General features: G+C 40.3%; 1 protein-coding gene across 1 annotated transcript in view; it reads left to right on the top strand.

Moving 5' to 3' along the window:
- GRAMD4 (GRAM domain containing 4) overlaps nt 1-15,580 on the top strand; it is a 92,330-nt gene that overhangs the window by 51,881 nt on the left and 24,869 nt on the right. The window contains exons 4-7 of the mRNA XM_026702959.2: nt 6,285-6,405; nt 12,213-12,268; nt 14,223-14,355; nt 14,904-14,929. Of these exons, the coding sequence (XP_026558744.1) occupies nt 6,285-6,405; nt 12,213-12,268; nt 14,223-14,355; nt 14,904-14,929 (336 nt within the window). The remainder of the gene's footprint in view (nt 1-6,284; nt 6,406-12,212; nt 12,269-14,222; nt 14,356-14,903; nt 14,930-15,580) is intronic.

The raw sequence follows: 15,580 nt of genomic DNA, 5'->3' as shown, positions 1-15,580 counted from the left end.
CCTTCCTTCCTTCCTTCCTTCCTTCCTTCCTTCCTCCTTCCTTCCTTCCTTCCTTCCTTCCTTCCTTCCTTCCCTTCCCTTCCTTCCCTTCCTTCCTTCCTTCCTTCCTTCCTTCCTTCCTCCTCAGGTCCTTTCCAACTCTAGTATTCTGTGTTCTGTGTTTTTCTCAAATAAACTAACTTTATATTCCTTCCTTTTACTTCTATCAATCTAGATTAATTCAAATGTCACAGTACTTGATTTCTTTTCAGTTTTTTCTTTGACTGTTCTCATGAAATTGTTCAAAACTTTAACAAGCCTCCTTTGTAAATCAAGTATAGGAAAATCCGACGCTCTTCGTTTACGGTATTCATAGCTCTTCTAATTATTAAGACTTCAGTCAGTTTCCTTTTTATGTTCGGTGTAACTCATCTTTTTTCGTGTCATTCCTGTAGCCATTGGTAAACCCACTTTCAACTCAGCCTCAATCCTGGCAAGTATTTGTTGAACAAATTTGTTCCCCTTCCCTAACATTTTTTAGACCCAATTTCTTCACAGAGACAGATGTCTCTGTTGATACTATTAATTTCTGAGTCCATTTTTCAAAAAATATGCTTCATTATGCCCGATGTTAGAATATTTTGCTCCATTCTAGACTTGTAAGTTAAGTTTATATGCTTTTTTCCCTTAATTATAATCTTCAGTTCCCTCTAGTGTTCAATTTTTAAAATCTTATTTAAAAAAAAAAATTCAGAACAAAATCATTTTATGGAATTCATGTTTAAAATTGCTTCTTTTAAAATAAAGTATACTTTAAAAATATGTTTTGAACCAAAACTGGTTCTTAAGGTTTAGAGAAGTACATAAGTTGTGTATAAATCAAATTTATATACTAATCCAAGAGAAATTGATTATTTCAGATTGCAATTCACAAAAGATTAACATTCAAATCTAGGCCTGGGTTTTACTAAATGATGCTCAATTAGTTTCTTTCTCATATTAGTTTGAAACTTGAAACAGTCATTTTCTTTTAAACCCTTTCTACAGGTAGGCCTCAATTTATGACTGCTCATTTAACAATGGTCCAGAAGTATGGCAATCTTACAAACCACCCCATGGATATGTGATCCTGATCTGGGTGCTTGGCAACTGGTTTGCACCCATTGCCTAGTGCCTCATGACCATGTCATCACCATTTGCCATCTTCTCTGCTGGCTTCCTCAGAAAGTCAGCGACGGAGCCATGGAAGGAAGGTTGCAAGCTACTGCCACCTGCTAGAGTGGCTCCCTCTCATCTCTATGGCTAGCGGAAAGAGCAGCCTGCTGAGCAGGCTGCTGAAATCCTTTAGCTGGGTGCAGAAATGGAGCAGGGGATTTTAGTTCCATTCCATTCCTGTGAAAGAATTCCCTTCGGTGCACTGAGGGGAGCGGAAATCATTTGGCAGGCAGCCCTGCCGTCCAGCCCCCAGAATGGAGAAGGAGCAAAAATCCATGCCGAGAGCAGAGAGGCGGCGCAGTAAAGCAAGCAGCCTGGGATGATTCAGACAGGTGGGGAGGAGGCCAAGGTGAAAATCCATTTGGATTTTGCCAGGAAGGATTTTCAGCTTCTGACCTCTCCCTACCAGGGGTGGGATTCAAAAATCCCAGCAACCGGTTCGCTGCCTGGTTGCTGGGTGGGCGGGGCCATGGTGGGTGTGGCCTACCGGAACTTCCAGGAAGGCTGTTTTCGTCTTCCTCAGGGTCCGGAAGCTTCCCTCAAGCCCCTGGGAAGGTGAAAACGGCCTCCCCGTGGGTCCAGAGGCCCTCCCTCCGGAAGCTGTTTCTGGACTTCCAGAAGGCCCATTTTTTGCCCTCTGAGAGCCTCCACGTGGACTCTGCACTTACCAGCATTCAAAACAGGCCACGTGGACATTCCTGGGAGGGGCAGGCGGGGCCAGTTGGTCGGTTCATGTACCAGTTCGGCGAACTAGGTGTAAATTTAACATCAGGTTTTCTTGAACCAGTCCAAACCAGCTGAATTCCACCCCTGCTCCTGACACCGCATGCTCTTTACCCAAGACTTTGCCTGCTTAATAATCCACAAGTTTGCTTAATGGCTGCAACTGAAGTGCTGGGCTTGTGGTTGTTGAGCGAAGCGGTCACATGGGCAATCACGTGACATCTTGACACGCTTCACTCAGCAACTGAGATTCTGGTTTGAATTGTGGTGGAGGGCTACTTGTACACGATTCTGCCTTTTGATATCCCGAACTGAGAACTTTGAGGTCTAGCGTTGGAAATTTATTCTAGCTTGCAACTTTGCGTTGAACCCTGAGTCAAATCATGCAGTTTCACAAGACCTAGTTCTGTGTAGATATAGCTGGTAAATGAGATTGGAAAAATGTGCACCATATGATGTGAGGAGTTCTTTTCCTCTCCGGACACCAGAGAAAGAACAGAGGGCTTTAGGAACAGAACAATTGCCCGCATTTCAAGTCACAGAGAGCTTTTTTTTATCTGTAGCTCCTAGTCAAACCTGGCATATTTCGGATCCTGCTCTGTTAGATTTCAGAGCTTATTTGCTGACAGAGTCCTGGCCTCCCTTACGTAATTTCTTTGCAAAATTCCATTGGGTTGGAAAGAATAACAAGGCAGGGCAAGCCTGCCAGACATGGCTTCTGGAATTATTTCTCACCTCTTTATCTGCCACCGCCATAGATGCATCTGTGTTAGTAAAGCAATAGATAGCGTGTGTGTGCACATGTGCACATTTTTTTTCCTCAAGGACTGGTACGTTTATTAATTATTGCCTCTGTGTAGGTGTGTATCAGTCAGGGACAAGGTAGAATGGGTGGATACATGTTACGTAAATAATAGAAGTAGAAAAGGGAGGGCGGGAAGGAAGGAAGGAAGGAATTAATTATGTGGGAAGCCCAGGAAATCCTGCACTTGTTCCATTCTGCATCATGTGACGAGGAGGAAAGCGGGAGGGAGATTAGATGGACAAGTCAGCCATATTTTGAGCTGCTGTCCATCTGTAGTGAGGATTTCCCCCACACCCCGGAGTTTCTTTTTTTTTTCTTTACAGTCCCCAGCTGGAACCAACCCATTTTGAAACTTAAATTTCCTTTCGTTGGCCTTTCTTGTTGCATGAGATTTGGTTCCACTGTGGTTTGGGGCCGTCGTTCTGCTGGGGGATGGATGGACAGAGTCCTGAGACTGTTTACTTAATTCATTTCTAGCACTCCTCCTAGATGGAAAGAATAAAACTGCTCCAGAGTACTCATCCGTGATGATATCCCCTATCTGAAATGCATTGCACGCCAATTCTTTTTTGTTGCCAAATGTCTTTGCCTGGGCCTCCTATAAAACAAAGGAATATCTGAGCAGCGTCCGATTAAGACTTCTTGCTAAAAGGACAATTCACGCCACAATAATGAACTGCTTTTACAGAGAGAATCCCTCTGTGCTCCATGGTATGTTTCTGAATTATCTTAGATTGCCAACCTGTTTACAAATTGTGCTTTTACCACATCAGAGATGTAGAAAATCGTAGGACAGTGGATTACACAAGCTGTGCTTAATGAAAAGTATCTTTGTCCTTTTGCCTTCATGTTATTTTAATGACCTTTTAGGAATTGTTTGCTCAGCTACTAAGCTTATAAAATGCAGGTGGTAAATGGCAGAAACTAGTTCAGCCTCTTTCTGAATCATCCTAGGCATATCCTAGTTCTAAGATCTTTATTCTGATGCCACACTGTCAGGTGAAACTCGGGGCAAGCAACATTTTTTTTTAATAGAAGGGAGTAAAGGATGTCATAATTGCTTATGTAACTGCAATCATGCTTTTTAAATAGATTTTATTTACCTGTTCCTCTTGTTAGTGTATACCCAATAATTCTGGAATATGTGCTATAGATGTCCCCTTTATTGTTAGCTCTGGGTCGGTTTTCTTGATCTAATATCAGCTATTGCTTAAAACGTGTTGAACCTTTCTTATGCAATCCGAAGATACCAATTGCACGTGAAATATATCATATTCCTAATCTTTAACACTGAGATAAACAATTCTGCCTGGAAGCTTTTCTTGTACTATTAATATTACACAAAGGGCCAACTACAGATAGTCCGCAACTTACAACAGTTCACTTAATGACCATCCAAAGTTACAACGGCACTGAAAAAAGTTGCATATAACCAGTGGTGGGATTCAAAGATTGTTGCCACCGGTTTGGTGGGCGTGGTTTGGTGGGTGTGCTTTGCGTGTGTGCACGTACTTTGCGTGCATGTGCATGCCAAACGCACACTTTGGATAGGCGCAGAGGTGTTTGCGCAGGCACACAGGTGTTCTAACTTGCCTCCTGCAAGCCTGCACGATGCCGGTCACTTCAGCAGCTGCTGCGCGGCACTCTTCTGTGCCGCGCAAAGCAGCTGCGCTTCAAATTCAGTGGATAAAAGTGAGTATGGGAGCCCAGGTGGGTGGGCGGGCCCAATAGCATAGTGTTGGCGATAATTGGTTCGGTCTCCGCTGCTCATTGCTTCTACCAGCTCGCCAGAACCAGGCCAAACCGGTCGAATACCACCACTGTGTATAACCCCTTTTCATGCTTAACGACCGTTGCAGCATCTCCATGGTCATGTGATTTACATTCAGGTGCTTGACACCTGGTTCATATTTATGACTGTTGCAGTCATGTGATCCCCTTTTGCGACCTTCTGACAAGCCAAGTCAATGGGGGAAGCCAGATTCACTTAACAACCGGGTTACTAATTTAACAACTGCACTGATTCGCTTAACAAACGTGGCAAGAAAAGTCATAAAACGGGGCAAGCTCACTTAACACATTTCTCACTTAGCAACATAAATGTTGGGCTCTGTTGTGGTTGTAAGTCAAGGACTACCTTTCTTGGGGGGACTATGTGCCTCCCATAGTATCCACCCATCCATCAGTGTGATCCAACAGAATTGGCACACTCCAAATCCCATTCCTTAAAACAATTTTTATTTGATGAAACAATTTTTATTTGAGCTGCTTCTGCTGTAGCATCAATCCTGTGGGACAATGTTCATATTGCAATAGGCCTTACAAATTTGGTAAATAATTAAATATTACATGATGGTAATGTGACGTTTTCCCAGGTTTTAACGTTGTCAACTCAGATTAAGAAAAAACACCTATAGATGATGCCATTTGGCACAAAAACAATGGCTACTTTGACAGTAATCAAAGGTAACTATAATCCAGCCAGCCAGCCAGCCTTTAAAAGCTGAATACAGTGATTCAGTTTGTTGACGTTATGTGGAGTGTCTTCAGTGTAAGCCAAGCCTTAGGAGTGTAAGAGCTATTATTCCTGTTAATGGAACTCCAAGTTACTTGTTTCATTCAGTTCACCCTATTTTTACCCTCTGTTGTAAAATAGGAAGCCACCGTTAATAATTGGCTCTATAGTTTTAAAGTACTACTGTCTCTGAGGCATAGTTTCAGCAGTTACTTTAGTCTCCATATGAATGACAACTTGTTAATACCTCTCACCCAATATTGACTATTGTGATTGGCAACAATAATCCAGAATATTACATAGATCTCCTTCCACTTCCTGTTCATTTATTTATTTATTTAAATATTCATTTAAATATTCATTTATTGATTCGTTCATTTCCTCAAGAGGGCAGAGATTAATCCTTCTGGAAGGAAAGCAAGTAATTTAACCCTGAGTTGTGGGTTTCCTTAAGATGACAAGAATCACTCAAGAATTGCTTCTGTTGTTAAAATGACAACCTAGGTGTAGTTTTACTCACGTTGTAATCCAAGGAGGCAGTCTGGTGTACTGGAATTGATGCAGAACATGGGTAGGTGATATGAATTATGCAGTGATGTTGTCTGTGTGACAAACAATAATTTTGTTCTCCTGAAATGCTATAGATGTCTAATAATAGAGTTGTGAAATCCAGAGTTTTCCTGAATGCAGTGTGTGAGAGTATGTTTTGTGATTCATTTTTAATTCAGTGATTCATGTGAAGGTTGATTCTATCCCTATTAGGTGGAAGAGCAGTGGCTTGGCTCTTACATAGGATTTTCTATGATCTTCGATAGTCCCAAAGGAATTTATGCCAGAATGTTGTAGTTCCACAGGTGTAGCAGTGAGGATTCCTGCTGTGTGATTGATTTTATTAAGATATATTGTGATTTTTTTTCCTTTTTTAAAAAAAAGAAGCTTTCACTATTCTGTGGTGTTTTGATTGTTTAGACTGGCACAAAACCTTCACAAGTAAGTCTATGATGAGAAAACATAATACCTGGGTTATTTTTCTCTCCTTTTTAACAGAGGAGGAGCTAAGAAAGCTGAGAGAAGAAACCAATGCTGAAACACTTAAACAAGAGTTAGAAAAAGAACGCTTGAGGAGGATAGAACTGGAACAAAAAGTCAGTGAAATTCTAAAAGCAAGGTAAGGACAAATCTGTCTACAAGGTAAAGCGTAATTTGAGTTTTAAAAGAGATGTCTATTCTTGATAGCATATTGATAGCATATAGCATACTGATAGCATATAGATACATATTTGTATCTACCCTCTTATTTTTGTATGTTGCTTTGTAAGATATTTTATTTAAAAAGTGGGATTTGAATGCAAGAAATTTGTCTTCTCTAACCCCCTATTTTCTGTTCCCACCTTATCTTTTTTCTACCATGGGAATATAGAAAAGAAATACTAAATAATACAATCGTGTGAATTTTAACGGCTTTTCTATGAGTATGCATAAGGATTGCAATAAAATAGCATCTGCTTCTGGGAGGCATTTTGCCAAGGGAACAAGGGTCTAGATCAGGCTTGTCCAACCTTTCATCTTCCCTGGGCCACATTAGAAGATGAAAATTTGGTTTGGGCCGCACATAAAATAAAATAACAATAACGATACCTGATCATCCAAAAAAAAAACCATAGAAAACATTTTTTTCATAAGATATCATAAAAAATAGTCAACCAGGGAGAAAGGAACGCGGAGGGGGAGGGAGAAAGCTCGCCTGCCTCGCGCCTACCTCTCCTCCTGCAAATGGCCCGGCTGGATGCGGCAGGACTGGAAGGCAAGGACCAGGAGGCTTGGTGCAGCAGCGGCGGCGGCGGCAGAAGCCGCTACAACAGCTCCGGCGGCAACAGCAGGAGGTGGCGGAGCGGGACTCTTGGGCTGCGGCTGCCTCGTCACGAGGAGCGCTCTGATGGCGCCCACCTTTTCTGTTGCTGCTTGGCATGGTGCTCGCCTCGCCCCGCCTCACGCCTGCCTCTCCTCCTCCTCCTCGCTGGCTCGTCCTCTTGCACGAAGTTTGGGGTGGGCACTGGGCCGCATTACGAGCTGACCTGGGCCACATGCGGCCCGCGGGCCACGGGTTGGACAACCCTGGTCTAGATGATTTGAAATAGTCCGATCATCCATTTGTCTGGTATGAATTACATTCTGTCACTTCTTGTAGTTTACAAGCTGAAAGCAAGTTTTATCACATAGCACGACTACAATTAGAGCTACCAGTGCCTTACTGGCAAATTGGGGGCTATAATTGTATTTGTTATTTCTTTTTTTTTATATAAATTTTTATTAATTTTCAATAAACAAACATACACAAACAAAACACAAAACATGAAAACATAAAACATTTTTTTGGAAAGCAGCTTAGTCCCGGGTTGCATCTTTTTGTACAGACATAAATTCGAATTCATGCTCACTTTTATATACCATTTCATATCTTATTTACCATTCTACATTTGTTATTTCTTATATGGCCACACCTACTATGTAGTCAACAATGGAACCAAATCTACATGGGGAGATGCATGCAGTGGGATATCTGAAAGTTTTTTTCTTGGGCCCAGGGCTCTTCAAAATCTTCATAAATGATTTAGATGAGGGGATAGAGGGGAAGTCATGAAATTTGCAGATGATACTAAACTGGGGGGAATTGCCAACACTTTAGAAGATAGTGACAGTGACTAGCACTGATTTGTTATCTAGTTTGGGCAAGAAAACATCTGCAAGAAAACAATTAAGCTCAGAAAGCACCAAGGACATTTCCACTCCGAGCTGCAAAAATTCTCCTTTATTTACCTTATATGCACTTATATACAGGACATATTTTAGATTAGTCTTACGTAATTAGATATGATCTGGGTGGGCTTGATGGAAGTTGTAGTCTCCTGCTTCTTGATGACTAATATCCGTCTCTTATCAAAAGTGTGAACCTCAGAAACTTAATAAAAATATTTTTAAATTAGACTGATGACTACAAAGAAGAAAGCTAAAATGTATTCATCTGACTTGGTTTGTGGGAATGAATACTGCAAGATTATGTGCAGCCCTAATCTGTACTCTTGATTACAAAGACACACACTTGCTAATGCTGTAATAGTATTTTAATGATTTATTCCAAAAGAATAACCAGACACATGCTTTCTTTGTTGTATGGATATGGGGTACGCATGGATTCCGTCTCTCCTCCTTTGGCAATGCTACTGGCTCAGTACAGGAGGAAAGAGAACGGGTCTCAATTGCTAGCATTTTCCTAGCCAGCTATTGGAGAACAGCAGATAATTTTACTTGTTTTCAATGTGCATTTCAACCCTTACAACTCAAAATTGGCCTTTAGTATTTAAATAACTGAAGTACTTTTGAAACTGTTAACCACATTCAAATATATTAATAGATATAGATAAACCCATAGGTATAAACCCATATGTGTACTCTCCAAGATTCCTTTTTAAACTCTCAATAGACAATCCAATGTTTTGGATCTCTGTGTCTGTTGTGAGTACGTCCCAAAACATTTGGGATAGACTGGGCTTCCTCATAGCAGTGGTGGTAGTATTCTACCGGTTCGGCCTGGTTTGGCTGAAACAGTAGCTCTGAGGATCATCTGTGAGCGAACTGCTTTACTCTGACAATCAGCTGCTGGGCCCTCCTGCCTGCCCCGGCTCTATACTGATCTTTATTTCCTGGTTTTGAAGCTCAGCTGCTTCGCGTGGCACAGTAGATTGCTGCACATCAGCTGCTGAACACACAGGGAGAGTGCAGGATTGCAGGAGAAGGTCAGTATCAAACCCTCTGCATGCACACAAAGGGTGTCCACCAAGCCATGCCCACAGAACCGGTGGTAAAAAAAAGTTGAATCCCACCACTGCCTCATAGTATAAACTCAGCATTGCTTATTGTGAGGGGAGCAATATTAGACAGTAAGTCTCTTAAGAGGTCTAAAATCTGACTATATGGTGTTTCAAACTCTGTGGGGCACTTTTAAGATGCTCAGGTACATTATTGGCGAGGATGTCATGTTTAATTTTTGCACTACACATGCTAGCTGTAGAAATTTTTAAAAAAGTTTGTTAATTCTTTGGCATTCCATCCTGGATATTTCTGAGGTGGATATGGATTTGGGAATGTAAACTTATACTTTGCTGCTGTGTAAAATTGTATGGCATGAACCATTCATGGCCAGTTGCATGCTATTCTAATTGCAGCGTGTCAAAACACAAATTAACTTGATATTGCCACCAATAACTTTACAGAAATCAGTCGCAAGAAAATAAGATGTTAAAACAGATACGGTATCATTCTACAAGAGATATCTTGTGTGGAATTTTGGGATAACTTGAAATCATACTGTATATATTCTTGGCTAGGCAGGGCTGCTCCTAAAATATTTCAGCTCATATATTTTAATATCATTAATCATTAATGCAATCAAGTATCTTTCTTGATTGAAATCTTCACTTCTATGCATGATTTCAAAGGAGATGCTATCTCATTACAGGCATGCTGCAATCACTCAAATGTTTATTTGAAGAGGGTGGGGTAATTATTTTTTGCATATTGCATCTTTCCAGGAGAAACCTGCAAAGACTAGTACACAACTGTATCATATCTTGAAAGAGTGAAACAGTGAAGGTTCATTTATTTAGTCAGTCTAACAATGCCCATCTTGATATAATAACTCTGGACGACAACAAGATACACAAGACACTCAAAGTAGGAACAAAAATCACCCAATCTACAAAATTTATACTGACCACCAAAGTAAAAACCCAATCTAGAAAACAGATCCCAACTACCTGTTTACCCACCTGCCTGAGTCTTTCAGGAGTTGGGATTGATTTTGTAAATTAGTTTGTTCAGGACCAATCTAATCTCAGGACCAAAGGTGCTTCAAAGCAGGGGTTGCCAACAGGGGTGGGATTCAACCAGTGTTACTACCAGTTTAGTGACTAAGTTTTGCGTGTGTGTAAAAATACCTTAAGCTATGCCTCCCGGACAGCTGAAAAGTGCTGCGCGCAGGTGTGCAGCGTTTGAAAAGCCTCTTTTTTTCCTTCTTTTTCAACCTCAGCTGTGCCGCGCAAAGCAGCTGAGGTTGAAAAAGCAGGAAATAAAGGACAGGTAAGAGCCTGGGCGGGCAGGTGGGCCAAACAGCAGCAAACACAGAACCAGTTCGGTGTCTGCTGCTCTTCAGAGCTACCGGTTCTTTAGAACCAGGCAGAACCGGTAGCATCCCACCCCTGGTCACCAACCTTTTGGACCTCAGGGACCACCAAACTCATAATTTTAAATCCCACGGACCAGAGACTCTGGGAAAATCCCCCCAAAAGTCTGCAGGAAAATTCCCAACCCCGTTTTCCTACCAATTTTTATTTTTTTTTAATTTGAGATCGCAGGATACCATCTCCAGCTCCATTCTCGGTGTGGGGGGATGGAGGGGAGAGAGTGAGATGTTTGGCTTCATGCAAGGAAAGCAGCAGAAGCAGCAGAAGTCTTTCTTTCTCTCCCCCAAATTCCGCCAGAAACAAGTCTTTGTGAGACTTGTTGCACAGGCTCAGCGTCTTGGAGCAGGGTGCCTTGCAGGGTCCCAAAGACTCATTTCTGGCGGAGTTTGGGGGAGAGAAAGAAAGACTTTTGCTGCTTTTCTTGCGTGCAACCAAAAGCGGAAGACGACAGAAGCGTAAAGAAGCAGCCCGGTGGCCAGGCAAGGCATGTGGGGCGAGTGGGCAAGTTCCCCCCTCTGCCCTTTCCCCCCTCCCCTCACTACCTCGAGTTGTTTGCAATGCAAGTGACGCACGCCTTGTATTCCCACAGGCCATGTGGGCAGTGCAGCCTTGTGTCCCTGCGCAGCCTGGATTAATTGCTTTTGGGGGGGGTAACATTTCTCTGTGGACCACCAAAATTTTCTCGCGGACCACCAGTTGTCCCCAGCCCACTGGTTGGCGACCACTGCTCCAAAGGACAGATGCTAGAGCAGAAAAGCCCCATTTTGGGGGGTTCAGTAAGGCAACATCCTTTAATTAATGGGACCTGCAGCATGCATCTCCTTGTCAGACCTAATGGGATGAGTGGAATCAGCCGGGTGGTAGGTGATGTTGCAGATATACCAGCACCGTACGAAAAAGTGTTCTATCTGTGACAACCAGCATTTTGAATTGCACCCAGAAGGATATTAGGAGGTGGCCCAACTCGCAGAGCAGTGGTATAACACAAGTACATTCAGATGCGCTGCCCATAACTTCCTGCATGCCAAGTTGTGTTTTGTTGGAGCTTCCAGATGTTCTTCAAGGGCGCCTCCATATAGAACCCATTGCACTAATCCATTCAGAAGATGAATAAGGCATGCGCGATCATGAGCCTGGTGTCTTCGATGCCCACCTGAGCGTCTTTCCCAATTTCAGAATAAATAATTAAATTCAGACAGGCAAGCTAATGAGGTGACGCCATTATTATTGACCTTCTTTCATCTATTATGCCTTGTTTTACTTCTGTATTTACAGTTTTCACATATTTTAAAAATAATTATTAATGATAGTGGTTTTAGATGGTTATTGTTTCAGTTTTGTGGTGTACTGCCCAGAGTTGCTTGTTTGTGACATGGGTAGGGTACTTAAGTTAGATATATAAATACATTTTAAAAATAAAATCAATTTCATTCTCGTATTTGGGATAGGTAGTCGATCTAGAGATTGTTTAAAAGAGGCATTTGCAACGGAATATGTTGGCAAAAAGCAGCCATTGCCTTAAAAGTCTTACAGAGCCCGCCTTAAATGTTGTTCCAGCTTGGCTGTTCAAAGCAGCTGCTTTGATTTATCTTTCTTGTGGAAATTGTAAGATAAGAAATCCCTTCTCTCTGTTCCTTTGAAATATTGACATTTTGTTTGGTTCTGTTTTTGGTCTTGAGTTGCGTTGTTCAATGAATGTATTCTAAATTGCACTTGTTTTCTTAATCTGTTTTAGAGCAGACGAATCACCTCCATCTACCCAGCAGCCCCCCAAAGCACAGAATGGAACAGGTACACCTGGCTCATTATTACAAGTGTTGATGATTACAGATGGGCTTTAATTGTAAGAGTGTGGAAGAGCGACAAGTTCAGGAATGCCCCTACTTAAGCAGTAGAGTTTTATAAATGAAATATCTAGCAGAATGTGCATCTCCCTGCCTTAACGCATTCTGTTATGTGGAAATTGCAGTCCCTTTCTACACTGAAAGTGAATAAAAATAAAAGCTGGCTTTTAGAAAAATCTAAATTTGATTAGTTAATTTTTTTTTTGAAAAGCATCAAAAGGAACTCAGCCATACCCTCAGCTCAGCATAGAAAAAAAAATAAGGAGGCTGACAGCTAGTTAAACCAGCCATTGTGTTCTCTGTCCCGTGGACTTACCAGTAGAAAGAATTATTCCAAGCAGAACATGGGAAAGAAAAAAAACATCAAAAAAATTCTAGTGTAAATGTCTATGCATTCCCAGGTATAACATATTCTCCTTGGCAATACTTATTAAAAAATATACTACAGAAAATTATGGATTCAGAACTATCAACAGATCCTGATCAAATGTTTGAGGATGATGGAATGTGAGTTTTGTCATATCTGGAAATTATCAGATTGGCGACTGTAAAGACCTTCCCTCTGCAAAAGAAAAGCAGAGAAAATGTGCACATTGATTTATCTCAATCAAGCTTTACCAAAATCTACCCTGCAAATAGGCCCTGTTCCCCAAGAATCCTATAAATAAGACAGACCTTTCTTTGTTGAAATTTATCAAGGGTTGTTATGTTATCTGAAGATGGGAATTACACTATGGAGGAAATGGCATTTGTTGTTGCCTCAAAATAAATATATTACAAGAATAAAATCAAAATAAATAGTTTACAGTGGTTTTAACCTAACAAGTTCTCTTTGTAAAATACATGAATAAATACAAATTTTCAGAAGCAGTTAAATTCATAATTGGTTACTTTGTGAATGGATGGATGAATGCAATATTTCTTGAAACAGAGGACTTGAAATAATATCTATGGGAATTCTCATTCATGCATATGAGCTCTTCTGCAAAACTGTTTTATTTAGTATTTTTATTAAATTCACACTTGGAACACCTGGTTACTTATATGAGGCACAACTGAAATGGTTATTGCTGTCTTATGATCTTTTATGTAAACTTTAGTTTAGTTTAGTTTAGTTTATTGTCACTGAACCTCGTACAACGAAGTTAAATACCATGTTCTGTGTACATTATGACTATGAAAATAAACACAAACACACATGCTTCACCTTCTGTACATCGAATTGAAAACCCCTGATATTGCATTAATATTGCACTATACAGTAGAATTCAAAAGAGCTACTGCCCTGGGATAGAAGCTGTTTTTCAGCCTATTTGTCCTTGTTTTTATTATCCTGCACTGTCTGCCAGATGGTAATAGTTCAAAAAAGGGGTGCCCAGAATGAGATGGATCTTTGAGAATGTTTTGAACTTTCTTAAGGCAGCGAGAGCTGTAAAGCTCTTCCAAAGAGGGGAGAGGGTAACCAATGAACTTCTGGGCAATGACTTTAACCCTCTGGAGTGCTTTCCTATCTGGGCAATTGGCAAACCATACAGAGGTGCAGTAAGTTAAGATACTCTCTATGGTGCAGCGGTAGAAGGTCACCAGCAGTTTTTCATTCAGTTGTTGTTTTCTTCTCTCTCTTTAGAGCATCAGCCCCCAAGCTTTTGGGTACCGGGGATTCAGTGCATTTAGACATGGATGGAACTTGATTCCAATATGAGAATTCCTGGCAAGCCCTTTTGCCAATGAACAAGTTTGGTTTCCTGAATGTTTTAGGGCAATAGATTCTGTTAATATTAATTATCCTGCCATCTTATGAATTTCTGGTTGTGCTTCAGAATATTACTTACTTCTGTAAGTAGTTTTCAACTGATCGTTTTGGAAGTCACTTAAAAATGTGATGTGTTTTTGATTATTAGATAAACGCAGCCACATGGTGTGTTCAAGAGTTCAGAAGTGGATTTATGATAAATTTGGAGAATATATTGAAGACTTTAGATTTCAGCCAGAAGAAAACACAGTGGAAACAGAAGAGCCGCTCAGTGCAAGACGGTAAATTATATTGGAAGAAGGCTATTTGCTTATGTAAAGACGATCAACGTAAAAATCCCTTCGATCAATGTACTAGATAACAAACAGTATAGCGTTAATTAAAGGCATGACTATCATACACCCTAGAGCTGGAAATGACTAGCACATATGTGTGAAGAGAAGCTTTACCTTTAATTCTATCATAATTTGATATTGGCTTATATTCTATATCATATAGTTCTTAATTGTTACTTTTATATTTGATTTATAATGAAACGGAATTTTTAAACTACTAATTTTTGTAAATGTATTTTTCTTTGTTTTTTTCTCTCATTTTGTTTATGTATGCGCATGTGCAAGTGTGTCTTTGTGTTTCTGTAATCAGCAACAGTGTGTATTACCGTTCCATATTTTTAATTTAACTCTGAACTTGCGAAGATTTTCTGTCTTATCTTTAAAGACATATGCATATCATTTTAGAATCAAGTCTGCCTTAGATGTACTAATAGCAAACAGAAATGCATTAATTTTCAAAGCGGCTTCTCTAAATGTTTATTCTTTACTTTCAGGCTAACAGAAAATATGAGAAGACTAAGTAAGTATTTAACCATGTTTATATTGTTGATAATATCTGTAATGGGATAACATACCAAATGCAGATAGGTGACATTTCAGTAGATCTTGTTCATTCTGAGTGTAAGAATGCAGATCGGCTAGATCTAAAATATGCACTACAAGCAAATGATAGATTTATATGTTCTGTTGCTATCTCTTGTACTAAGAGAGGCAGTGTAGTATGATGTTAAGGATTACTAGCAGGGAAAGTCAGGTTTTAGACTAACAAGTTTTAGATTTTGGGCTAGTATTCTGTCTCTGAATAAGTTTACCTGATAAGGGGAAATAAGGAGACCGGTGTATGCCACAGAACAAGCAAACAAATTAGATTTAGGATGGTTCTAATATGAATGATTTGGGGATAAGTTCAGATGAACATGCTCATTGTTATGAATTTCAAGAGGCAATTTGCATGTGTGAAGTGGATCATAACAAGAGCAAAGCCTCTTTATCATTTTTCTATTTCATTGGAGGCTGTTTTGTATATTAATTTGTATTTATATAAATGAAGTGACGTAACTCAGTCGATCATTCAGTTTCTAGCATCTGGACTTTTGAAAAATCACAGATAGTTTTGTTTAAATACAAAAGTAATAAGAGGAGATTGTGGATACAAAGATCATACAAATGA

Source organism: Pseudonaja textilis, chromosome 5 (genome assembly GCF_049901715.1).
Source record: "Pseudonaja textilis isolate UNSWEBS1 chromosome 5, rPseTex1.2, whole genome shotgun sequence".
Taxonomy (NCBI): Eukaryota; Metazoa; Chordata; class Lepidosauria; order Squamata; family Elapidae; genus Pseudonaja; species Pseudonaja textilis.
The sequence above is the reverse complement of the archived record's forward strand: the minus strand, read 5'-3'. Positions and strand labels throughout refer to the sequence as shown.